Below are 26,938 nucleotides of genomic sequence, written 5' to 3' on the forward strand. Positions count from 1 at the left end.
AAAAATAGATTTTGCTATAGTTATATACTTGCATAATGCTGGGAATGGAATTTGTGGCTAAAAGTTAAAATACTGTAAAGGATATAATGTCACATGGTTTTGTACTTGATATTTCATTGCTGCATCGGATTTCAGCGCTACTTGCTTCACCAACCTAGAAAATAGGATTTTTGCGAATGTTGTTTCGCTTGTAGAACATTTTGACGTTTCAACCACGATCCTATATAACCTAAAAATTGTTTTAATTCAATACCTAACACGCTAAACATATTTTTCTCGTACTCCATTGCAATAATGTGTGAGGTAAAAAATCGAAGAATATGATAGCCGATGAAAGCGAATAAAAAAATAACTTCTATATTTATTGTGAGCAAATTACACAAAGATGAACCATTTCTCTGAAGATAAACAAGAATAATATAAAGGTAAATGAGAAAATAAGTCAAAATGATTCTCTTAGAGCACAGCTCTTGGCATTTCTTTCCGCGAGAGCCGCAATTTTCAAATTCGCAATCCAGTTGCGAAACAAATGATTTTTTCAGTGGCGGTGGGCGTTTCATTAGCCGCAGTATGTGTTTGTGCATGATTTATGGACGCTGCCATTCAGCGTGGTGCACTCGCGTGCCGCGTAATTAAGACGGATCCCGTGACAAAGGTTCCTTTTTCAAAGGCCGCCCAATTGTGCACACGTGTGCGTGTGTGTGTTTATTTTTTCCCTCTCCACCCATAGCATTTTGATGAAATGGAAACTCACCTGATTCCGCCCCTGCTGACGTCGTAATTGAGCGTATTGTTTCCGTGGCTCCACAGCACGACGGACGAGACCATGCTGACGTGGCGCACAAAGCACGCCAGCTGAATCGTGCTGTCCGCTTTGTAGTACTTCTCGAAAATCGGCCGACCGTGCTCGTCCACGATTTGCACCTGCGGCGCTGAAAATCACCAACGACAACAGTTAGTTTTCATTCACTCAACCTCCCCCGGCACCAACACAAAGCTGCTCAGGGACATTATTTGTTGAAATGAGAAAAGCATTAATGCTATTTTCATCCAACAGGGGACAATGACAAGGAAGGGTGACGCTGGTGACAGGGTTTCTTTTTAATTTATGTAGAGCAAATGAAAGTTGGTCATCTCATGTTATTGAGGAATAATGATTGTAAACAAGCATATTAAATGTAAAATTTAACTATCCACAACTTAAAAGATCAGGATAGCTGTTGTTAATTCTAAAAGTCTAAATTGTTTTCCTACATTTTTATATTAAATATTACTGCCATAGTTGTTTCCACAAATATATTTAGCAGAAAACAAGGAGCTAATTTAAGAGCAGCAGAGAACAACGAGTATTACTCTAGAATTTAGTTGTTGGTATAATGTTGCTGCTTACGCCGGAGAAATGAAGCGGCAACGCACTGCTAATTGCGAGACCGATTCATTTGCATTTTAATGGGAAAGTCGGCAAAGTCTCTGCCAGCATGCCGGCGACAAACAAGCACTAGTTTTTAACGATTCGCCATCCTTTTACAGCTGATATTAAAATTCATGCTCGAAAAGTGCAGGTTGGCCGGCATTGCGTGCGGCGCGCGGCAAAACTGGTCAACCGGCTTGTCACTCGTGTGCCGCCGGTTGCATAAACACCGAAATCGGAGCACGCGCGCGGAACAAAGCAGAAATGTTAGCTTTTTGCAAAGTCGACAAACAAACTGCCCTGAAATGAAATATGGCAACATTGAGCGACAAAAAATTGAACTTTTTTCCTGAACTTTCAAACCTTTGAAGAATTTAATTCAAAAATTCCTCTCTCCACTCAAGTTAAAAACGGGGGAAGTAAAGTTAAAACTTGCAGCTAATAAAAAATTCTGTTCAGAGAACTCGTCAACGATTGGCACTCGACATAGAGGTCAGGCAGCCGTGAAAGGGGAAATTGCGGTCGGACGCTGAATGAAAATCGCTCTCGAGACTCGAGTATGATCGGTGGCATGAGACGCGTACCTTTGATGTGCAACTGGACTCTGATGACCCGGGGCGGGTGCGTGGAAATTTGGCACTCGTAGGTACCCTCGTCCCTCTTGTTTGCGTACTTGATCTGCAGGCGCCAGTTGTTGGGATATTGGAATTCCACCGTGTACCTCGAGTCGCCCGTGTACGTGTGCAGGCCGACCGTCAGCAGCTCCAGCTCCCGCCCGTCCTTGCGCCGCACCCACGAAACCTGCCGACACACACAAATACAAAACAAACGTCAAAAACAACAAACGCTTTGTTTGCCGACGTGCTCCAAAACTGCCACCTCTAATTGACTGTGTACGCACGCTTTTATTCTCGTCCGCAGGTCGAGTCGCGGGGTCAACGAATTATTTGGTGCTTTGCCGTACAATAGAGAGTGTGGAGGGATAATATATTTTTGAGGAAAAATGTTACTAATTTTTGTATATATTATCCTAGAGAAAATATATTAATCCAAGCCAAAAACATCTCTCAAGTATAGAGCAAATAAAAAACTTTCCAGGTTTCGGCATCTGAAAATATTGTAAATTATTTGAAGCTCTAAAGTCCCTGCTGATATATTCATATTATTTGTGCGCGCAAATAGCCATCGTTATGTTTCCACAGATGTTAACAGCTAAATAAATAGTTTATATTGCTCACTTGAGCGTAGAATTGTTCCATTGGGCATTGGGCAGCATTAAAATTCACGAACGACAAATAATAGAAAAAGCATGAATAATTTTCTAAACACAAACAGTCGAGATAATTTATAGAGAACTACGTTCACTTCACATACACTTTCAAAGCTTTGGACAAAGTTTGATTGTTCTGTTCATGGCTGAGGAAATGGCAAGATAATCACAAGTACTTGCAAACCCACATCGCCAACTTTTTTGCAAATAAAGTTTAAAAATGGGGAGAGGAGTGCCACGTGAACATGTGTCAGTTATAAAGAAGGGTTCTTTCACTTAAGATTAACCATAGCAGGAAGGCAGAAATAATTTTGAACGATTCTAGAAATCCAAATAGAGCTGGTCATTCATATTTTTTTACACGTCAGTCTCCAGAAACATAATATTTAAATCAACTCTTAACTCAAATCACTGATATGACGAAATTGTGCGTCAATCTGGACTTCATTATATTTTACGGGCAATAATCTAATAAAAACTTAGTTTTTACTTTGTTTGACTTTGCAGAAAAAGCTTTACGTTCGATATGGTCAAACTGCCTCATTCCCATACATCGCAAATGGAGTAGTTTTGCCAAGTTGAATATCCATAAGGAAAAAAAATATGAATTTAAATATATTTAGCAGTCCCAGTTTAATTTAAAAAGGCATTTTTGCCTCAGCATTATGAAAAATTAACATGGTCTAAATCAAAACATTTTTGTTTTCAAGAGTAAGTTGTTATGGCGATGATGGTTGCCATAATATCTCACATCAGTCTGCGGCCTGAAACGAATTTGCTCGGAGTGGAATTGTCTGTCTCACGCGTGGCTGCCAAGTGATTGCGCAAACAATGCCTTTTTCTGTCATGTTTATTCAGCTATTCAAAGCAATTCAAAGCAGGAAATCGTCGCCGATAAACACACACGAGAGAGCAGAAAGGCGGCCATATTGGCGCGGCGCACACAATGCAGGCTGGAAAAGTGATTGACAAAAATAATAATAATTCTCTTTTGGCGCTGTCAATCGCACCCGCCGCCGCCAACGCCACAGCCGCCGTAGTGAAAGGGTAATTAGGCCAATTTGCAATTCCACTTTTGCACTTTTATTACACTTTGTCAGACGCAGATAGAGCAGAGAGATAAAGCGCCGGCCGGGCGGGCGAGCACGCTAATTATGCCCGGGAAGTGTCGCAACTCGCGCTTTTTGTCATCCCTGGGAGACGCGTAAGACACAAATCTGTTGCTCAAACTTTTAGCCTCAATGTGGTCTTTCCTAATTTAACTGATGACAATTCGTGCCGAGTTTGAGAGTGCTAAAGTGCAGCATCTTTTATCAACGGTTTGCTCAAAAGGCACCGAATTGCCTGTCATTTAATGTTTTGAATAAATATTATTCAATGGAGCAAAAAGTTGATTGCCTGAAAGTTTGGCGTTGCGACACTTCCCTCGTCACTCACCAGCTCACTCTGGCTGCGGCTGGTGCTCGCACTAGTATTTGATAAAGCCATGTCTCTTGCCGAGAGTAATAACAGCAGCGGCGCGGGTGTAATTACGCCGGCCCAGGTAAAACTAATTAGCCGGCAAAAGCGCACAAACAGCAGACCTTTCCGCCGAGCGGCCGCACTCTCTCGCAATTCCCACACTCCTGAAAATCAAATCGGAGTAGTGCCGCAGAGGAATATTTAGTTTTGGAGAAGAAAATTCTCATTGTGCTGAGCAAAAATATCAAGCTCTGCCCGACCGAGAATTTTTAGGGACAAATTGTTTTGAAGCTAAACTCGTCTATTTGGAGAGGGTTGCTTGGATTTCTTGGTGTTTGGGAAAGCTGCTGTCCCTGTGGTCACCCACGCATCCGGGTGAGTTGCGGCAGAACGCCCGCATGGAATAAGGTCTCGTCACTTTAATTAAATTTCGTCGCTTTCGTCACCCTATTTAATTAGAACCACAAAGTAACCAAACACGCAATTTTCTCATCGACGCTTACTGGTTGCGAGATTTACTGGATTGACTGCCGAATTATTTACTGAGCTCCGAGACCTGTTTACTTGGAACGCCAGTTTTTGCTCTGAGTAATTAGAGCTGCGGAGAATTTTTTACTCTCTTTTTAGCTGTGAGCTGAGCGTGGCAGAGATAAATTATTCAAGTCAGCAGACGCATGGCAACGGGAGACATTCACTTAGGCACTCGCTTAATACGCGCAGCACAAATGTCGGCGCGTGCAAAGAGCAGTTTCTTGTGTCTGCTGCAATGCTGCCTCTTAAATTTCAGCCGGCAAAGGGTAGACGCACGCGCTTAGTCACAATTAAATTCGTTGTGCCGGCAGGTATAATGCGTTTTTGCTTAAAAGCAGCTCGTCGGTTCTCGAGACAAAGGAGACTGTAAATTTTGCTCTCCACTGACTTTGTGATAGTATAAACCCGAGTTTAAAGATTGAGAGTCAATGTTGCTGCTTGCGTAACTCACTTAAAGACTGCTTTTGTTCTAAACGGCAATGAAGCAATGAAGTTCAAACACTATACCATGTCTAAAACAGAAAGCGATGAAATGAAATTTATTACCATGTATGTTGGACGTCTTTGCTAAAGTTAAAAAATGTTTGACCATCACGAGTGCACCAGCGATTTGGTCGTCCGGCGAAATCGACTTTTGCCCGGTCAGCGCGAATCACGAGCAAAATCATAAAATGTAGAGAAGCGCAAAAGAGCGTCACCGTAAAAAGCCAATAAACGAGCGCAGCTCGCCGCGCGATATACACATGTCTGCGTGTCTCGTTCGTCGTGTCGGCTTGATGTGTTCTCGGAGATAACGTGATTCGACACCCCCGCGCGCGTGTTGTGATTACGCGTTTCCCCGATTTTGTGACATATATTGGAAAATATGAAAATGGGGAGCGTGTGTCACCGGCTCCATGCAGTCTAATGCATTTTCAATAAATACAATAACGCAAAATCGAGAGAGACGCCCCGCCGACGTGATGGCAAATCGATTTCTTCCGCAGCCTGCAATACGAAAACGAAGCGACAAGTTTGATGGGCTTTCGATAGCACGCGCCTTTCTCCAGTGAAATATGCACCTCTTGATGCCGTGAATATCGAAAAAAGGATTATACTCGGACATTCTGCAGCAAAAAATGGATATCGCTACGGATAAATATGCATTTGACGAAAAAATTGCCTCGCTAGCAAAAATCCTGTCGATATTTTTTACTGACTTCTTTAGTTAAACGATTAAATTCCCCCACAATCTCCATTATCTTCCCTATAAGACATGTTTAAGGAAGAATGACTTTTTCTGGCGCAGCTAATAAGCATGGTCTAGACATACCATTTCAAATTTGAAACCGGCTTACTTGAGTTGTATTGCGTGTTTTCCACGTGGAAAGGTGCGGAACATAATATCGGGTCGTTAAAAGCAAACGAGCCTCGGGAGGCTGCGTTACACTTGTATTTGCATTCAATTTGCATTTTCTGGGCTGCTGCTCGCGCGGTAGCGAAACAACTTAATTACCTGCGCCGCAAAACGCACGCGAATTTCGTGTTTTCTCTTTTAGTGGCAGCGTCCTCTCGGTTGATAATTTCGGAGCAAGCTGCCCTGTCGTTTGCATACGCTCAATTCAATAATCGCCTTCCTGTTTACGGAAGTGAACCCAAGAATAAATAAGAGGCAAAACGTCCTCGAGTATTTGGTTAGGATACATTTCCCAGCAGGGAACAAGACGGAAATTCATGTGTGTAACATTTTTTAACCTTTACTCTGGGGGATGAAAAAACGTTGTATGTGGTTTTGCTAATTTCCTGAGCAAAATCAACATGACTGCTTTTGCATTGAAATAAAAAAGCCTTACAGAAAAAAATGTTTGATTTTTGTTTGTATACGAATGAATACATATATTTAAATCCATAAGTCCCCCTGTCGTATCTGGTTTCTGCCATCCTAAGTATCAGTGTGGGTGCGGATATAATGGTTGTTCTGTCTAGCTCCTCTTTGGACGCCCTGACATGCGGTAAATAGAAATTAAAAGGATGTCAACTGAATTGAAATAATTAATTAGTTCATAAAAAATAAATTAAATTTTTTTTATGAATTTACATAGAGAGGCAGTTTTTGAGAATTTATTTTTCTTTCAAACTGAATTTAAATTAATACTCACAGTCTTATCCTGGAGTAAGCTGATGCGGCAGTTCATAGTGGCGGTGCTGCCGATCTTAAGGGTCATGTTAGTGCTGTTGGAGACCTCCTCAAAGTGCGGCCCCCACCTATGGTCATGATGGTGGTGTTTTATGTTCATGTGCGTGTCGAAGATGTAGCCGAGCAGCTTCTTGGGCTGCTCGGTGCGCGCCTCCACCGCCGGCGCGGTTGTCCTCACCGTCGGCAGCGTCTCGATGGACAGTAGCGGCGGCGGCACGCCCGACACCGCGTACGTCACCTCCGATGCCGGCTGCTCTGTGCTCGCGTCTGAAACAAATTAATCCATATTTAACAATGCTTTGATAGAAACCTCTAAAGTCGAAAACTACGCTATGGCGCTATTTTTCGTTCTTGAAAATGTGCAAGCAGTCTCTTTTTGCATTGAAAGACTTCCCTAGTTTGACAAACGTTCACCTTTGCACAGATTGCTAGTCTGCAAACTTTCCCTCAATCCTCTCCGTCCACGTGAATGCGGAAATATTGATGAATTCGCTGGGTCTGAGTCGGCTCATGCTGGGTAATTGCTTTTAAAAGTTTGCGAGAGAACAAAGCATCTTTAGATTTTGTCCGCTTTCACCTCCTCTCTCTTTACGCGTACTCACTTAAAGCCAGGCACTCGTTTAGTTACGTTAGAGGAGCGTCTCTACCGGTTAAATTAAGCTCATTTGCCCACCAAAGTTTGTTTTAACTTAATTACCCAAAGAATTGGTTTTGTTTAAGCAAACTTTTCCGGACTTTGTCGTTAATAACATTAAATTAAACAAGTGATTTCGTTGAATTTTCCGCAAAGCCAAAAAAGATTATTGGAATAAAAGACTTGATTAGTTTAATATTGGAATACAAAGAAAGTCTGCGCACAATCCTGAGGGCATAAAATTCTCATTTCTCCTTAGGATAAATTCAGCTCTAAAAAGCGACGAAAATTGAGCTAAAAACGATGAAGATGGCATCGCGTAACTTTGGGACTCACTTAAATCAGCTTTCTGGAAATGGAAGCAATTAATTAATCTGCTATGTGCGTGTGTCTGTTTGTGAAAGAAAAGCTTTGAGAGCTGCGAAGGGCAGAATTTCCAGCGGCATGCCTCAAGAAAACGAGATGAATTGCTTCCCGGTAAAGGATCCGAGTGAAATTACCTTTTTGCGAGAGCACGCGCCAATTAAGCGAACGAGTTCCTTTTGTTTTGAGAGGGTAATTGCTCCAGTTAGACGTTCAGCACGAGAGTGAGCGAGCCTCCGGGCCCCCGCCAAAGGGTTGTCTCATTGTCGAGCTGATAATCAACTTTCTCCGCGCGCCTCACAAACCAAAAACGCAATTCCGGCCCAAGTCGGATTTATATCTTGCCGCCGGCGAGATATTGTGTCGCGAGAAAAATTAAATTCGGTCCGCAAACAGTTTAGTGGGTGTCACACAATAAGCAGGCGAAATGTACAAGCGGCGGCTATAAAAGTTTCAGGCACAGACTAGAAGATATTCGTCTCTCTGCGCGAAAGGCCTTTTGCGAAAAGCAGAGAGGAAAGTTAGTTCGGAGCGCAGCAACGGAGGCAGAAATAATGTCATCAGATTGAATAAGACAGAAGCCGTCTCTCTTTCCCTCTCTGCTCCTCCCAGCGATGTGTGTGTGCATTTTTTACTCTTTCCCTCCGTTTAATGAATAATATATAAATTGAAGAAAGAAAGAAGCTGCTGTTCCGCATTGTGTCGCGTTATCCTTTCTCGCTGCTCGGTGAACAAGACGGTTTCTGAAATTGACAAATTGGATAAGACGCGTGCTTCCTGCGCCCCCGCGTCTTTGTTTGCCGAACGACAACTGAAACATTTCTGCAAAAACGCGCGGCGGATAGAGCAGAATCTGGTAATGGATGGAAGAGCAACTCTATTGTGTTATTAGAACGCGACTTTAATGGCTGCTCGCCCGCAGCCAGACCGTCACATTCCGGCCGTAAAAACGTGCTCTGCGGAAAAATAATGCCACACGTATTAATACTTTAGCTTCTGGCTCCCGGCATCGAGTTTGGCCCGCTCTCAAAAGACGCTCACTCTGTGAAATGAGCGGAAGAAAAGAAATCGATTTATTGGACTATTTATTAAACTCGACCATTTTTCTGTGTAAATTAAATTTAGCTCACTCAATTGCACGTATCTTAGTTTATTTGACAAGATTTTGCCGAGCATAAGTCAATTTCGTTGTCACAGTTTGATCGGCTAAGTGAATAAGCATTCGACAAGTCATAAATTGGCCAAGCTTTCCCGCGAAATCAAATCTGCGCGACAAAAGGCTGGGTTGTGTGTGTGACACGGTACAAAGGATTCATCAAACGCGCGGCGCTTGGCAAACTAGCGTGTTTTAATCCAGCGCCGACGTAAAATCGGCAAGTGGGGCGTAAAAGGTGCAGACTTTGAGCATACACACTCGAACCATCAATCATTCTTTTACGAGTGGGTCCTTCGCCCACGGCCGCCCGCCATAAAATCTCCATGCTGGCGAGAGAAGGAAGTGAGCGAGGCCAAACGACCGATTGCCATGGCTGCGGCGTTTTACTCAGCCGCCACGCGTGCGTGTACAAAATTGTCTAGTAAGCGACTTCGGGGCTTTCTTGCTTCTCCCGTCGACAAAATAAAGTGGAAATAATGCATCTGTCCAGTTTTCCTCTCAATTTGGCGATTTTTTCGCGAAGATTGTGGACTGTGGAATTAGTTGAGTGGATTCCAGCGGAATTGCTGCTTTTCGAAAATGCGTGCAAACAAAGGGATGAAGTCGCACTGGTATCTCAATCCGCTCGTAAGTCAGCGAGGCAAACATAGACAGTCCTTTCTCGGAGAAGAAAAAGGGTACAACTATTTCGCCGGATCACACGGCTTTCTCTTTAGCCGCGTTCTATGCAAATAAAACATGCGCTGGATCCGCTCCAACCACGTCTCAATTTATCTCTCGGCCGAAATTGCCACCATTGTGTTCACATAATCACACTTCTCCGCTTTACCACTTGATTTCATTTGCGCGACAAGAAGGAAGTGCTGTTTCTGATGGAAATTAAACAGCTTTTTACTTTGCTCCCATTCCCTTGAGATCCGTGTTCTGCACGAAAGGACTGATTATTTGGATTGCAGTTTCGATCCGATCAAATTTGAAATGCTTATTTTTCTTTTCAGCATCACTGCTTTAGCTTGCCTCTCTTCAAACTTTGTTGGAAATATTATATTTTAATTATGCGGACACTCAGCCGCCACCAGGAGTAGTTATGAAAAAGTTTTCGGTGCCGCCCGATGAGTCTGCGGCAAATTTAATCCACTTTGCGGCAATATTAATTCCTGCCGAAAAGCTAGTTTTGACAAGAACCAAACTCGATAATCAATACACGTTTCCCCCCTTACGATACAAACTTGTTTAATCGTTAATTATTTCTGGCAGGCACGTGCGGAAAAGTCTGCGGCAAGAAGCTCAGGTACACAACCCAGCTTTGCCGCCTCATTTTTATGTGCCGATCTCAAGCACAAACTTGAAAGCCTTTTGCGCCGCCGCTTTGAATGATAAAAGGCGACGGCCTTTACCGCACGGCAAAAACCGCGAGGCAGCACGCTTTTGCTGAGTTACTGGAATTACAAACTCACACCAGGTGACCAGCGCCCCTCGCAACCTTTTGTCGGGGTTCCCTCCATCGTACCCTTTGCTTCTAGAAAAACTAACAGCATCAAGACGTGTCAGTCTGGTTCGCTGTTTTATCAGTGCAGAGGCGAGCTTGGAGCCTTTTTGCCGGCGCTTTGAATGATAAAATGTGGTTCTTGTCAAATCCAACGGACGTTATGAAATATGTAGCCAGCGGCGCGCAACCATGAGCACAACCGAGAAATCTAATTTGCCGACCGCCGAAATTCATTAATCGCCTTTGAAATTTCATTCTTTGTTAGTGAGACCGTGCGTGCACTGACTCGATTCTTTGAATTCTTCTCAACATCCGCTATCAAGTGTGATTACTAGTAGTTTGTTTTTATAATTTAATATATTTACGCTAGAGGGTAAAAAGCGAATTAAAAAAATACTCACTGTCAGATCAAAAACAATTTTGACCGTGTGTTGCGTCAAAGGTAAAACTTAAATTTTAATCAACAAACTTGAAAGCTAAAATACGAATTTTAAAAATAGTAATAAAAGTGCGAAGAAAATCCGTGAACATAGATCTACAGCTATTGCTAATTTTTATCTTCTTTACTTGAGTAAAATTACGTAGTTTAAAATCAGGAACCTTAATTTTCACATTTTAAACCAAATTTCAGTTACTTAAAATTTAAAAACTGTTCTTTCTTTTGCCAATCATCACTTAAAATTTTTGAAGAAAGGCAATCACATAGTATTATTTGTAGGTAACTGACCTGTGAGGATGAGGTGCATGAAGGTGAGTAGCAGCAGCAGGGCCGACGACTCTGACGGGAAGCAGCTCATGGTGCCGCGGGGCCTCGCGGGGGCTAGGGTGGGGGGCGCTAGCGCGTCACTGCCGCCCGTTGCACGACCATCCCTCTCGCTCGAGCAGATCAAAGAGCGAACCTACAACACACGAACAAACATCCTCTCAACAACTCGATCCCACCACAAAGTCAGCTGCACCGCGCATTAGCTTCGACTGCAAGAGGCCAACGTGAAATTGCAACCGGGGAAAATCTCTCAAGTGGAGCGATTCATTGAAATTTGCTTCTACACAAATGAGCTTGTAGGATTTTTCGCAAGCTGCAAGCTAAGAGTACACCTTCTAAAGATAAATTTTCCACGTATAGAAACACAAATTAAATATTTTGTCTGCTTTAAGTTTTGAATTGACAGCTTTTGTAAAGCGCCAATTATAATATAGTGTAAAAATTAATCACAATATTTCATGTTTAGATTCGAAGAAGTGCTGGTCCAGACCGAAAAATCGATAATTTTCGCTGACGGTCTCGAGTTTCGCGAAGAAGTCGTGTTTAACGAAGCGGGCAACACGCACGACTGGTGTGCTAAGCAGGCTGCCTACAAGTTTCGGCCCGAGGTGGCTCACTTTTCTCCAATTTATTTGGCTCGAGTCGAGTGCGCCGAGCAAATTAAACTCTCAGGTGTAAGAAGCGCTGTTTGGCTAAAGCGAAACGACTGTTTTGACGCAACTCGACCGAATTAAAGCCGATGGCGCCGCACTCAAAGCACACACCTCGCAGCCGTCGCAATCCTCCTGATTGCTCTATTCGCACCTGGCCACCGCGTTAAGACGCCCACGTCTCGCAGGGATTTGCCGAGAAAATTGGCTCACGGTTCATTTTTATTTCCAGAAAACCATGCAGGGAATAATTGCACACTGGATTTTACTAATTAATGCATAAATAAAAATAATGAGGACAGATAGAGCCTCATGTAATTTGAATTCGCGAGCCTGTAAACTAAAAATTTGATCTGCTATACAAAAATTTGCTTTCAATGAGATTCAATGAGCGCGGAATTTTTTCGTCCCATCGAAATTTCAAATGATATTCAATCTCCTCTCGACTGAGTGCTCGAGCGAACAAAATAATCAGATTCCCGATATGCAGAGCACTTGCTGATGTAAAAATCAATCGTGACCGTTCACCATGGAAAACAGATCAGGTGCAGATGTTGTCTATTCATCGATTTACATGCCAGAAACCGATTAACTTGTTTCAGCATCCAGGAAAATATTGCTTTCCTGTTGAAAACACAATTTTGAAATTGAATAAACTGCCTACGGCATTTTGTTCAAAAATCGTTGTAATGGTTGCATTAGCTAGTTTTTGTGCTGAATAATCTATTCGAAAACGAGCCATACGGCAAAATTGAGCTTCCATAATAGCAGAATAAAACGGAAACGATTGCGAATGCCATTGCTAATTCAGTGGCGAACTGCGTGTGCAAGTCGAGTGCAATCTCAACAGACAGAGTGATATAAAAAGCAACGGCGAAACACGTGCTCGCTCTCCCAGCGCGCTTTGAGTGTGTAAAAAATAAACTGAAATCACTGGCCGTTTAGCGCAGTAAATTTCAACGGGCCGGTGTGCAATAAAACACAATGGAGTCGGCTGTGTATGCAAATGGAAATAGAAAAAGCTGGCGAGCAGAGCAGGTCGGTTTGTTAGGCGAAATAAAAACAAACCCCGGGGCCGGCCGGCAGCAGCCTGCGGAATCACACAATTAGCAAACACGGCCGCCGCCCCGGCTGTTTAGCATGTTGTGCACTCTAATGAGCATCGATTGCGCCCTCGGTGCAATCAATTATTCAACAGCACCCTCCCACTTTTGCTTAATTACTCGCATAGAAATGGCACCGAATGGAAACTAACAACAACAATGCTTACGTCTTGAGCATGACAAATGGATGCAGACGCAGAAATCACCCCTTGAAAACTACGTCTTGGGGAATTTTTTGTTTCTAACCATTCAGTCTTGAAGGTCAATATAATACATATGGAATTGTCAAGAAGTAGTTTAACTTTGCGAAACTGCCTCTCCGAACCTTTGCTATGTTTACAGCTTTGACGTGAAAGTCTCCCAACCCTCCTGCTTTTGAACTATGACCAATACCGCGGTGCAATCATCGCATTAATTACGATGTTTTTGCGGGTAACAAACCAGATTTAAAATTTCATTCTCTCCTTCAGCTCAAATGCTGCAGTCGTGGGTGAGAATGATTTGCGCGAAGGGAGCGCTTGGAGGTTGGCGGCGTTAATTTGCGATCAAAATTCGGCTGCTTCCCGCGGGAAATTAGCGGCACTAACGACGCGCACTCCCCGTCGGGAAATGCAAATTCCCGCGCCCAAAAAAGCATTGTACTAATCGAGGCAGGGCCAAGAATGTGTATTTGGGACAAGGATTTGCATTGTACTTCCGAGCAAATATTGTTCCAGCATTGGAATGAAGACGGTTGCTTTTGCCCTGCGAATTTCGAGAGGCAGTATAGAACTTGCTTTTCCCTTGGGTATTTCACGAAAGCTTGTTTGCGATGGCGATTAGGCAGCGTATTTGTACATGTTGAAAAATTATTTAAACTTTTAGGCCCACGTTCTGCTCACAACACATATAATTTTAAAAATTTTGCAATTCAACTAGAAGGCGGAATAAATGGATATATAGGAAATTCTAAAGCAAGCAATTTTGACTTTCGCACCCATAATATACCGGCATTTCGTTTCACGCAGTGCGAATCGATAGAATTTAATTACCCACCCGACAGCGTCGTTTTTATTTATCTTTCGGAGGCGGGCGCACGAGGACGCGAGTTGTATGTGATACACACCATAAATTTCATTGTCACCGCCCCCTGACTGTGCTATGTGTGTGTTTGGAATTTCAAATTATCGCAGCCGGTGCACTGCACGCAGTCAGACAGCCGAAAGGCCACATCAATATGCAAAATGCAAAAAGAATTCGGAAAATGGCGATAAAAATAAAAAGACCGTGCTCGTTCGCAGATTCGGATGCAAATGAAGCCGCGCAGATTAATATGCGCGTCACGACGGCCCGATTCGTCTGCCCCGCCCGATAATCAGACTGACACCGGCGTCATCAATTTCCAAAGTTGAAAGAGCCTCGCATATGCGTCTAATGAACGCATGGAAAATTGTCGTGACGGGCCAGACACTTTATTAATCACACGTAGCTTTGCGGAAAACGCCTGTCAACGTCGTTCTTAAGCATTCAACTCTTGAACTAGATAATAGATAGCTGAATACATATTTCCAGTGAAAAATATTGGATGATATAATAGTGAGGCTGTGTTTCGAGAAAAAATTGGTTGTGGCCCTTTTTAAATTTTAAGTTCTTCCACCACAGAACTGAATTCATTATAAGATTTATAATATAAAAAAGAGTCTCTTTCTACAATGGTTGCGAATATTGCAAGAATCCTCTGGAAAGTGGTTTTGCGAAGGAGGCAATTTTTTTAATTACTGCGAGCAGAAGCATTGCTTGAAAAGTGGCGTTCACGAGTGGGATTTATGAAAGAAAGGGCGTCGTCTTTGTTTCGAGGAGCGTGGCGGAGAGACACTCAAGAGCTTTTCTTTTGAATAATCATCTGGAGGGACGTGCAGAACGAAACCGTAAACAGAGAAAAATTGCAACGCACCTCCCAGGACGGGTGCGCGAGTTTTTCTTTCCATTCTGGCCCTCTCGAGAGCAACCAAGTCTCGTTGCAAAATGCAAATTTTTCGTTTTCCAAAACGAACCGTGCAAGACATTTTTCTTTCCTCTTCAGCCGGCAGCCGTAGAGGATTTTTATCTGCTTTCCGCGCGAATTTCCGCACTCGATCGGCCTTAATTTGTTTGCATATTAACGAGATTGCAGCGACAAATGAATCGTAAAATGTGCCGATAAGAGGTGAAAATTAAAGCACGCTTGACTTGGTGTTCATGCACGACTTGTTTAATAATACTAGTGCTGCTGGGATAAAAAAAGTAGAAAATTGATTAATGCAGTCCTCGTTTCTCGGCAAATTGATTCCCGGCCACTGCATTAGTCCGATTTCCACGAATCCAACTCATTCGTCTCTGTTCACGAGCAAATTCAATCAATTTCGAGGCCTTAGCAGAGCAAACAAGGCAGCGAAACGGGGGAAATAAAATGCAGTCATGGTGAATCTATTTCGAATTTCGAATAATTTCGATTCCCCGTTTTCGAGTGGAAAGGATTAGCGGAGCTCCCAGTGATGTTGACTTACAGGATTAAAAACAATGTATCGCCTTTGTTACAATTTACGGTCCTCTGCAGGGACCATTTTTTGCCACCCGAATTTGTTGTTATTTCGCTCCAATTGCTCTCGATAGACGCTCGTAAAGTTGCATTATTAATCCGCGGTAATGAATTCGCAGCGAGCAAGCGAGCGAGGAGAGCGAGCAGAGCACATATTTATCTTTCATTATGGAATCGCTGACAGCGGGAGAGCGTACGTAAATTACTGATGCCGCCGCCGCTACTGGTGTGTGTGTGTGTGTGTGGCACGGAGCGAGAGCCATTCTTCGTTTCATGTAGCTTGGCGGTGGAAAGCACTCCGCCAAATTCGGTAAACAAATATATAATCCGCCAATCCACAAGTAAATTACGAATTCACCGCTCCACTAAATGAATTGGCTCCGACTGCGCAGCGAGTGAAGAAGCAAAGGCAAACAAAATTTGCTCGGATTTTACTTACTTCCATTAATTAAGTACCCTGAGTTCGAAGTGCACTTAAAGACGGGGAAGAAGTGCGCATATTTCGATGGATGGATGGATGAGCGGGTGGGTGTGGAACGAGGGAGGATGCTTTTAGCCCCGATTCAGTCTGCCTAATGGGGCAAACCACGCGCGCAGATTTATTTAACGTTCTGCCTTTGCTCGATAGGGAACGGGCGCAACGACGCAAAAATCACTGCTGCACGCGCTTTCGGCGCCTCTTCGTTTTCTGGAGGTAAATCGGTTCGTTTTGCCGCTCAGTAACAGTTCAAACGCTCCAGCCAAAAACCACTGCCAGATTTCAGACGCAAAGAAACAAATTGGAATGTTGACGGGAATCGTGAAAAATAATGCATCAATATATGGCCCTTGCTATTTTCGGAACATTTCCTCAGTATTATATACAATCAGCATAATAGTCTTTCTATGCACAGACGGCGAAAAACTCACATTTTTCTAGTAAGTGGTGCCGAGAGAGGCAAATAAGCACTCGGCTCCGCGTCCAATTTGCAGGATCAAAAGTGAGATAATCCGTACTCGTGAAAGCGGATCGGTTCCGCGCCATTCTGGTCTGCAAAGAGGAATCGGAGCCAATTAGGAAGAGAGCTGCGCATTCGTTACGTGAAACGGCCGTGTGAAATAGGAACTGGGGCGGCGAAGGGGAAACTGATGGGATCGCGGACTGATAATGGGCGCCTGCTTCATTTTCGGCAGCGCTGTTAACCAGATTTCAACCTCTTCGTCGCCGTTTTCGATGTTTTGTTTATCGACAGTGGCAATTTGCGCGCGTATTTGTTCGACGCCGCGTTCGCTCCACTCGCCACGAAGCGCAAATAAATGTGGAAACATTTGCCCACTCCACTCCGAGCTGCAACATTTAATTAAATGTTGCTCTACACGGTCTATACATTTGTTTATTTGCCTACTAGAGGACAAACTAGTGCATACCACTCGTAACGTTTGTTATATATTTAAACGCTAGTTGTTTTCGAGCTGAAACGGCAACTATTTATTCGTTAGCTGCAGCATCAGCTAAATGCCAGAGAAATTTAATTCCATCTGTTAAAGTTCAACCTCTCTATAAATAGATGATTTTTGCGGAAAAGGTTATGGAGGGAAATTTCGAGAGTGTGAAACAGTTGCCCGTTGGTACGCTGCTTTGAACTTTGTTGGCACTTTGCTGTCAAGGTCATGGTTTACTTCTCAACCAGCGTCCCCTTGAGATACGAGAGCGTGATTCTCGCACTCAAGTCTTTCTTTCGCCGCCAATTAATTATACACTGGCACACCCTAATTGATTGCGAGACAGACAGAAATAAAGCTGACTCACGTGGCCAGCGATAAGAAGACTAATTGAGTTAATTAGCCTCTCGCTGCTCCCCTCTTCCACCCCAGTGCCATTTTCATCCTTCTTATTCCAAAAATGGTGCAGCAGCCAAGTCTCATTTGCATATCAAAGTGCGGCATGTACCTGGCAACGAGATGAGAGGAAAATTTGCTCACGCCCTGCTAAATGCTGCAGCCTCAAGGTGTCAAATACCCAACTTGAATAAAATTATTGCAGAAATTATTGACGCCTCTGTGAGATCATGAGTCGCAGCCACACTCTCCACTCATACTTATACACTTGACCATTATAGATTTTTCAGCTTCTTTATCTTTTTGTTCGTGGGACGAAAAGTAAAGAATCACATTGACACTATATTTCTTTTGATTCGTTTAAAATTTAAGACAAGGCTTTGCATATTTCTCAAAATAAATAGAGAGTGTCAACGAAAGCGACTTTAATCAACATTGTAGGTTTTGATTCAGTTGCAAACACGAGAGTCCCGCATGAAAAGTTAATTAGTCGAGTTTCTCGTCATTAGTTGCCCTTTGACAAGAGAGAGAGAGAGAGAGGTTGAGTCCTGAGCAGAGACAAGTGAAATCAGTGGCGTGTTTGGGGCAAAACACGCGCCCTCACTTGGTGGCGGCAGCGCAAAATATATTTAATTAATTAGCCGAGTTAATTACTCAAGGCTGCGCTGCCTGCGAATGTTTGTGCGCGTTCGGGCTGGAGCGCGGAGCCTCCGGCGCGAGAATTTCGCCAAATTTACGGCGTGGGGCATACATGTAATGCAGTTAATACACGCGCACGGCAGCGAGCGAGGCATGAATATTATATGCGAGCCGAGTCGTTTGGACGCTTTAAAAGTTGGCTCAAAGCGGCGCAAGATGCGCTCCAAAGTTATTGCCGCTCGTCTGCTTTATTACGCAAATTAATTAAAAAAGGTGTACACGTGCGTTCTTTGAGAGACTTTTATAATGCAACGATACGCTTGCAGTTGTTAAGTTTTAGTCTGCGTCTGCAAATTGAATTTCAAAAGGCGAGAAACGAGCCCAGCGGGAAAGTAGGAAAATTTTAAGAGTAGGAGAGAGTTGTATTTTGTTTAAACAAATCTCTCCTCGTTTAGAGTTTTTTAAAATTTTTATCACATAATAAATTTGAGTAATCAAAAGCAACACATATAACTATAAGAAAATTTATTGCAGAAGGTTTGGGGAGAAAACCATGAATTTTTCCTTGAATGTGCGAGTATATCAAATTTATCTACAGGAAAAAGGAATTATTTTAATTAAATATTTAATTGAATTTTCATCTTTTTGAGGCCAATACGTTGTTCCAGTGGATCAAATTTTGAAAAAAGGAAAAGGTGTCTAACAGCTTGTTAAGAAATTTAAAACCATTGCTAATGTGAGGAGAATGTGGGAAAGGAAGTCGAGTGGCGAAGAGGAAACATGAGAAGGCAAATGCCGCAAAACTCAAACTTTTCGATGATTTAAAACATTTTACGACGAAGTCCTAATTTAAAAACGGCTGATAAGGCATGATTGATTTGGTGGATTTTGCAAACGTTCCCCACGAGGAGTCGATAAAAAGTTAATTGGCATGTTCATCCGAGGAGCGGACTTTTTTACGAGCTGCTCATCCTGGTCGGGAGTCGTTAGGAAGGTTGCTGCGGCCGGGGGACGCCCGCCGGCCCCTAATTGATTGAGTTGCGTCTCTCCCTAGCCCGTGCTTTCCAACGGACTGGAATTTATTTCAGTTGGACGCCGGCCAGACAAGTGTCTTTGGAATGCCGATGGCCCGATAGTTATTGGGCCAACAAAGCAGCGAAATGGACAACAAACCGGCTCTCGGTGATTAATCTTGCGACTCGAGCGCGCGGTGATTTATCATCAGAGAGCTCTTCAACACCCTCGGCTCGCTTTCTGTGCCACTGGGACCAAGGCCGGCGCCGAATTTCGAGATGCTGCTCGCTTAATTTCGCAGGGGCAGAGTTTTTAAAGGGAAGCTTCATCTGACGAACCCTCTGATTGGTGTTAGCATTTAGCTGGATTGATTGGATGAAGGAGGCTTGTACACAGCCTAAATTAATGTCGCATGATTTTTAAAATAATTATTTATTCACCGATCATGTAGCTTATCAGTAATTTTCGTTTTTGTAATTCTCTGCATCGGAGATAGTTAAATTACGTATTAAATTTAATCAAAGCTATATATGATGCAATGAGAAAACCTTCTCATTTTCCACGGGTGCAGTAATTTCTTGTATTTCCCTCTTTGACAAAGCTCTCGTTTCTGTTCTTTGTTTCGCGCTGTGTCGGGGTTTGGCCTCGTTTAAGACTCCGCATAGCGTCTCTCGCGTTAATTGCACAAAGCAGGCGGGCGCGTCGGTTCATTCCGGCCTAATCTTCGCGCAATAATTTTTCCCGAATTCTGTTTGTCCATGGCAGGCGGGTGTCAAAGCACTGCGGTCTTTTCCAAACAAAAGACGGAAATAAGGAAAGGCTTTCGTCCCGTTGGCGCAACGTAATTGCAATTCGCTCTGGGCGTTTGTTGTGCCCTCTCGCTCTCGCGGCGTCAAAGAGCAAAAAGCGGCTTTGTCTTTCCACTGTTAACAAAGACAATTATATGCGCTGCTCAAAATAGCGTTGCGTGCCTCTAGAATCGGCAAAATAACCAGAATATCGGCTCTCTTTCAACACAGACAAGGAAATACAGTAATTTTCTGTGAGCGAGAGAGGGACTATAAGCAGCTTTCTAACTGTTTCAGGCTAAAATCACTGCAATGGCATCAAATGAGGAAAATCAGGATCACTGAAGCATTTGTTTCCCGGAAAATGATAAATTTTTGATTTCCCGTCAAACTCCAGCAGCCACACCTTTTTGCGCTTCGATGGCGGAAGATGCCCGCTGAATCTTATTTTTTCTGTTTCGTTGATTCCAAGATTTTAATGATTAATGAATGAACACAATCAGGCTTGAAAGTTGGCTTTTAAAATTTTGAAGCAAGAATCGTGCAATCGGTTTAGGACCGGATGCGAAGTTTTGCAACTTTGCGAGACGTTTTGCTCCTTATCATAATTACGTGCGCGTGCAAGTTGTTCGAATCGATAAAAGCACTCTGCAAGCGGAGGAGTCCGTGTTTTCCCGAGCGATCATTACGGAATTCCAGCAGCCTGCCATTTCGCACAGAAGGCATCGTTTTGTGTCCTGCCTCTCCGCGCGCGGCGGCTGCAGAATTGAATTTTTTGTGCCTGCCGGCGAGTACTCTCTGGTTATACATTTCGGTTCCTCTCACTGCTTTTGCTGCTCCGGCCGAGTTACAAACTGCAGTGATAAAACACTTCATTCAAAGTGAATTGCTCCTTTAAGGAGCCGACAACTTTTCTTCTCTCCTCTTTCGCCGGCAAAACTTTTCCGCTCTTTCTTTCCTTCTTCGTCTCCCTTTCTGGTCCGGCATAGCGTTTTATTTTTTCCATCCCGCGACGGGCTATTATTTGCTGCGGCCCGAAAACGCACTGCTCGGCCTTTTCTCGGCGGTAATAACACGACAATATCGGCCAGCCGACAGTTGGCACAAATCCGCTTAAGAGATTATTTTTCCCTACCTAGTGTAATCCCGGGCGAAAATTTTTGGCTCCTCTGTTTATACAATGAAAAGTTGTGAAGGCAGGCAAACGGCAGACGCCGCGAATTTAACTTTTCACCACTTTGTCTCGGTGGAACAAGCAAACTTATTGCGACAAAGGCTCTTCTTGGCCCTTTTCAAACTCACACTTGGCACCATAACGGCGAAAACACTGCCGTAAAACTCGTTCTCCTTTCCGAACAGGCCAATTTTTTGCTTCCATTCATGAGATTGAGATAATTTGTGGCTAAAAATTTGGGCTTTTCCCTTTTACAAAATTTAATTTCAATTGTTTACTTTTTTAAACGTCATTTGAATCTCAAAAATATTTTCTGCAAGCTGTTGGTTAAAAGCGAATAAAATTTGTAAGTCACACATATTGATCCATGTCCGAGAGTGAGTGATCCTTTTGTAGCTGGGACAGCGGCGCGTTTTGACACCCCTGAGAGAGCCATTGCGAGCTATCTCTTTCCACTGAATGGTCTTTTCGTCATCCGCAGAGCGTGCATTATCAAAACGGGAAGGGCCGCTGCCGCCGGAATCAAAATTCCGAATATGGAAACAGCAAAAAGAGTGAGCCAGGGAAAAAAGATAGAGCTGGCTTTTTATTTAATGCGATCACGCACACACGGCGCTGGCTGCATTCGAAGTCAATAACACAGACCGCGTGCGAAGCTTGCCAAAACGGACGAAACAAACACACAGGCGGGCCCGTCTCGTGACTCTCGCCATGTCCGGTAGCTTGTCAGGCCCGAGCGACAAGAGAGAACATTCCGAAAATTCCGTGGCTGTCTCCTCCAATTCTCGTGCTGCCAGACCTTTTCGATAGATATTCTCCCTTAGGAAAGGAGTCTGTTTCAATAAAGACGCAATAAAATTCAATGGCCTCGCGATTAGCGGAAGGTCGACCCAATCTCTCTTGCGGTCAGAGAAAGGAATTTGGGAAAATGCTTCCTGATCTAGAAGAGGAATTTCTGAGATTATTCACCATTTCAGAGATTTTTTCTGTGATCAAGAAAATCATTTAGATTCATTTGTATATGATTTAAAAGAGCTGATAACTTCTGAATTGAACCCGTTGGAAGGAATTTATCTGCATCGAGTCAAGCCACCAAATTCAAGTACCTTTATTCTCTACGCTGCCGTCGGTCTTCAACGTTTTCACTAAACGAACTGGAATAATATTCTGAAAAAATACAGTCGAAGTCCAACCCTTCCAGAGGTAAATAAGAAGAAAAACTGTTGTTTTGAAAGGATGTCAAGTTATGGTGCTTGAAGACGGGCCGAGTTGGCTTTACGTAATGTTTGAGGCTGAAACTGTGCGCACACTGGCCTTTTAACTTGGACACTTTGGACTGAATTATTAATCCCCTTAATTATGAAATATGGAGCTGCACGCACTTTCGAGGTTTCTGCCCCGCCTTGCCCGCCGCCAACGAGTTGTTTGCTTTGCACCGACTGAGGAAACTTGGCCTCCTGGACAGATGAATAATGGACTTTCCGCTTTCCAGCGACAACTTGAAAGCACCAAGATAAAAGTGTGAGGAGAGCAGAGAACAATACACGAGCCAAATCTGTTTTTGGAACATTTTTATTGAGGCCATAATGTTTCTTTTTCATTTTTCATTTCCAAGAGTACAAATCACCAAAATGCACATAAATCACAACCCCAAAAGAATTAATCTATCTAATGTGCTTGGATTTCTACACTTTAAACAGAGCGTGGAAGAAAAAAATGCAATTATCATTAGTGCGAAATTTAATTTCTATTTCGTTATGCTTAATCTTGTGCGCGTTGGATGTAAATTTGTCGCGTGGCGCGCGTAATTGGATTTGGGGTGAATTTTTCCACGTCGCCGCCTTACTCTCTTGCTCGTCAGCATGCAAATATTTTGCTTTCTTATTAGCGTGCCCTCGGCCATGTCACGTCGTACTGCGAGGAAAAAGGTGGCAAAATATTCTCCTTTGGCAGAGGCGAGCAAAAAACCGCTTTTTGGCCTGGTGCGCGTGGCGAAAGGGCAAAAAGATCGGAGCGAGAGAGAGAGAGAGAGAAGAGGAAGGAAATTATGTTTCCTTGCGTCGGCCAGCCGCAGCAGCCCCGAAAAATAAATTGGCTGCGTGCAACGAGAGCGAGCGTGAAAAATGAATGGCAGACCGCGCACCGAAAGTGTTTCTTCTTAATTGCCGGCGCCGCTTTTTAATTGCCTTTTGCGGCGCCGCTCTCGTTGAAAAGGCCTCGCTGGCCGATCAACGTACAAATTAAATTTTTCCTCCCAAACGGACGTACGAGCGCTTCTGGATTCCTGCCAGCCGACGAATGAAAAATCAATCCGTTGTCCTGCTCCAGGTCTTTTTTAACGGCAGACGAAGCGAATTTATAGTTGGCAGCTCTGTTTGCGCCAAAAATGAGAAAGGATTTGTGGTTTTGATCGGCTTAAATTCTTTTTCTTCGTGTAAATATTTTTGCTTTTTCAACAGTGAAAATGGATTAAAATGAAAAAATGACCATGGCTTATGTTTACTTTTCAAAAAAGTAAAAGCCATAAGAAAATCACTTTCTATTTAACCATTGTTGGCGTGCGTGTGTTTAAAATTTTCCGTTGGCCGCCGTCAAGTTAATTAATTTTCATCGTCATCATGCCGCGTGGCCGGCTTCGTTTCGCTAATCAAGCAGAAATTCGGCGCACATCGGTTGTTTGCCTTTGCAAAACGCACACACGAAGAGAGAGCCGAATGAGGCCAGAAGCGTCTGTACTGGCCGCGGCCAAAAGCACACGCTTAAAACGCGGAAATCATGCTAGAATGTGTGTATTGATCGCCCAACCGCCCACTGCAAAACTGGAGAAGTATATGTTTTTTGTCAGCAGAGTTGATGTTATGGAGATTTGAAATTTGCCTGGATGTAAATACATTTTTCAACATCGTGATGAGCTTGGGGGATCGATGAAATTGCTTGTTACGTGTGTGGCATATTTTTATTGAAAACAATAAAAGTATACCAAAAAGCAGCTGGTGGATTGTGTCCGGTAAAAATAATCTTTCATGATTGAATTCAATATACCTCAAGAATAGAACGGAAATTCGATCGAATAACGTTTCCGTGCAAAAACGAGTCTGGCGGAATATATGTCACATGTCGATACACAATGCTCTGCTCTTTCGGAAAGCAGTGAGAGAAAAGAAAAAGAAACAATAACTCTCTAGATCGGATCTGATACGAGAGCTACAAATCGGGGCAGCTGGTGGTGTGTGGACATAAAAATCAGACTGCAAATCATTGCTGCCATATTGTTAAGAACGTGTTAAACCTGCACTCTTTTGCAGGACACAAAAATAATAAATGTGATACAGGGGTTGCAATTTTAATGCCTTTCAAGAAAACCTTGCAAATAAATATCATCTAAGGGGAAAAATACAAATTCTGAGATTTATTTGCTGGGTTGTGGAACGAATACTGTATTTGTTAAGGTTGTGCTTCGCACTCATGGCAACCCAAGTAGTGCAGTTGGGAAACCAGCAGAGTTACAAGTTTTCTGTCATCAGCCTCCCCGTCTTGCGTCGTTTACTAGCTTCCCGCCGTTGTACGTAATATATTTAATAACGACGTGTGTGCTGCTCTCGTCGCGATCCATTTTCCATTTTCCGGTGAGGCAAATTCAATTACGAAGTCAGGTTGCATTAAATTGTGCAATTCTGTGCGCGGCCTCGACCGCACGCGCCTGCTCCCAAGCATAATATATATGTTGTATGCGGAAGAGCCGACGAGGACGAGACGCGATTATGAGTACGCCAACTTTTGACACGCAACCCTTTTTCGCCCTCCTGCTCACGACGGCCGAAAGTTGAGAATGTGTGCTCTCGCTCGTTAGTGGCTGAATAATTGATGCCAACTCGCACACAATTTGACTTTTTGACACCCGAGTGAATGTTTGAATTGCTGTGAAACGAATAGTCTTCACGTGTCAAGGCCAACACTTAACATTCTCTATGCACGAGAAGAAATGCATTTTTTATTGAACTAGCTTTCTTTACAGAGTCTCTTGTAACAGTGTGACAGATTTTTCAACCGAAGCTAAACTCCATAAAAAGGTAATCTTAAAAGTGTGTCAAGAGCTCTGGGGTCATCTGGGCCGGCTTCGGAGGTAGAATTGAAATATGATGCTGATTCGCAGGTTTTTACGATCAATGAGTGCTCTGGCGGAATTCCAAAAGGAAAATGAACTCACGCGGACGAGCCAGGTCAAAATAAATAACGCTGTAATTAAAAAAGATGATGGAAAGCGGATTTCAATTAAAATTTCGGCCACGGTCGAATAACCCGCAGAGTGGCACGCGTAATTAGAAAAGCGGGCGCACATTGTCACTCATCTCGGTGGCAAGATGGATTTTTATAAAATAATTTTGCTTCGGCAAACACAATTTCGCGTGTCTCGCAAATTAGCCGGAGCAAAAAATCGGGCCGGCATCTTGTTTTATCGTGCGTCACGAGACTGACACGCTCGCTCGTCAGCGCAAAGCAAACAAATTCACATTTGTTTGGCCACGAGTGCTCCCTCACGCGAATCACAGCCTCATTTGTTGATCAATCTTGACGTGCGTCCGACGTCAGAAACGGAAAACGAGCAAAATTGTCCCGCCGACTGAAGACTGTCGATGACCTCAGTGAAATACGAAATAGGTCATCAAATTGTTGCTTCACTCTTCTCAAGGAGACGAAGATAGATTTTTGAGGGGCGAGATCCATAATCATTTAGGGAAAAGTTTCGTTTCTAGATTATTTTATATTTTGACAAATATCGCATATCTAGGGACTGCTTTTTGCTCCTAAAAGCTCTTAGAATTAAGAGAATACTACTCGTTTACTTACTGCCAAGTGTTTAGAATAATATTAAATGTTTCACACTCCATGGTTACACATTTGCAGCATTTTAATTTTTTTTATTACCCAATTGTGTCAACAAACACCGTCTAGACATCATATAAGCCTTGAAGTAAAGCATACACATTTTATTAAATATAAATTCAACCGTTCAAAGTAATGAGTCTGAGCCCCTCAAACCCTCGTAACTTTTTATATGCGGAGTTGATGAACAATCCTTCTAAAAATCGACAAAGCGAGTGATCCCATTTCCCGTGGAGATATTTCCCTCGAGAAGAAGGCGGAAGAATGCCTGCCACTGCAGCTCTTGTCGTTTTATTGAAAAGCTTGGCTGGCTAGCTGCTTGTTCCGCGGAATTTCAGGTCAGCTCGGCGTGTTTACTGTTTCTTTTGCAGCACGGACGCTGATTGCCATAAATTCTGTGCGCGCCACTTCAATACACCGAGGACTGAAAGAGTAAGCAGCAGGTATAAAAGCTAGCAGCCCGTCTTTTTATTGCGCGGCGCCCAAGATCGGCGGAGAAAAGCGGAGGCGAATTAGAGCGCGTTTCATTAGCGCTGCGCCGATCGAATTCCAGCCGCAAAAGTATTTCGTCGGAATGTCGATTCGACGCCCAAAATGTGAACTTCTAGGCATCTTCGCCCCGATATTTCCTCCCATGGATTATTTCATTTCACAATAATTAAACGTCAAACGCTATGTGCGTGGCGGGAATCCAGTCATTAAACACCAAACAAGGAATTCTTTAAAATATAATTATTTTGGTGTAAATATAACGGTTGCTTTCAATTAATAAAAATTTTGTGGAGTGAAGGACTTTTTAAAACAATCATTGCTCTGCAGTCAGAGTGGTTAAAAGTACAGAGCTTAACCGAGAGCCGCGGAGTGGCCAGTCACTGAACGCATTTTTCTTCCCACAAGAACCCCGTGTTAAATGCCTCTGGTAAATCGCTCACCATTCTGCTACCAATTGGTGGAAACCCGATTGTTTGGTCTCTACTTGTAGCTGAAGAGTTGGTCTAACGTATTAATTGTAAGAAACCACGAACGGCTGACATACGCACTTTGTCGGCCAACT

At 43.3% G+C, this 26,938-nt stretch overlaps 1 protein-coding gene across 2 annotated transcripts in view; it reads right to left on the minus strand.

The window, feature by feature from the left end:
- The window catches only part of LOC135946578 (uncharacterized), a 70,076-nt gene that overhangs the window by 4,123 nt on the left and 39,015 nt on the right, over positions 1–26,938 (minus strand). For both annotated transcript variants that reach the window (XM_065494861.1, XM_065494860.1), the window contains 4 exons: positions 11,219–11,390; positions 6,812–7,116; positions 1,996–2,212; positions 755–932 (listed from right to left, as the gene is read on the minus strand). In XM_065494861.1, the coding sequence (XP_065350933.1) occupies positions 755–932; positions 1,996–2,212; positions 6,812–7,116; positions 11,219–11,288 (770 nt within the window). In that variant the 5' untranslated portion in view covers positions 11,289–11,390. The remainder of the gene's footprint in view (positions 1–754; positions 933–1,995; positions 2,213–6,811; positions 7,117–11,218; positions 11,391–26,938) is intronic.

The sequence above is a fragment of the Cloeon dipterum genome, chromosome X, assembly GCF_949628265.1.
Source record: "Cloeon dipterum chromosome X, ieCloDipt1.1, whole genome shotgun sequence".
Taxonomy (NCBI): domain Eukaryota; kingdom Metazoa; phylum Arthropoda; class Insecta; order Ephemeroptera; family Baetidae; genus Cloeon; species Cloeon dipterum.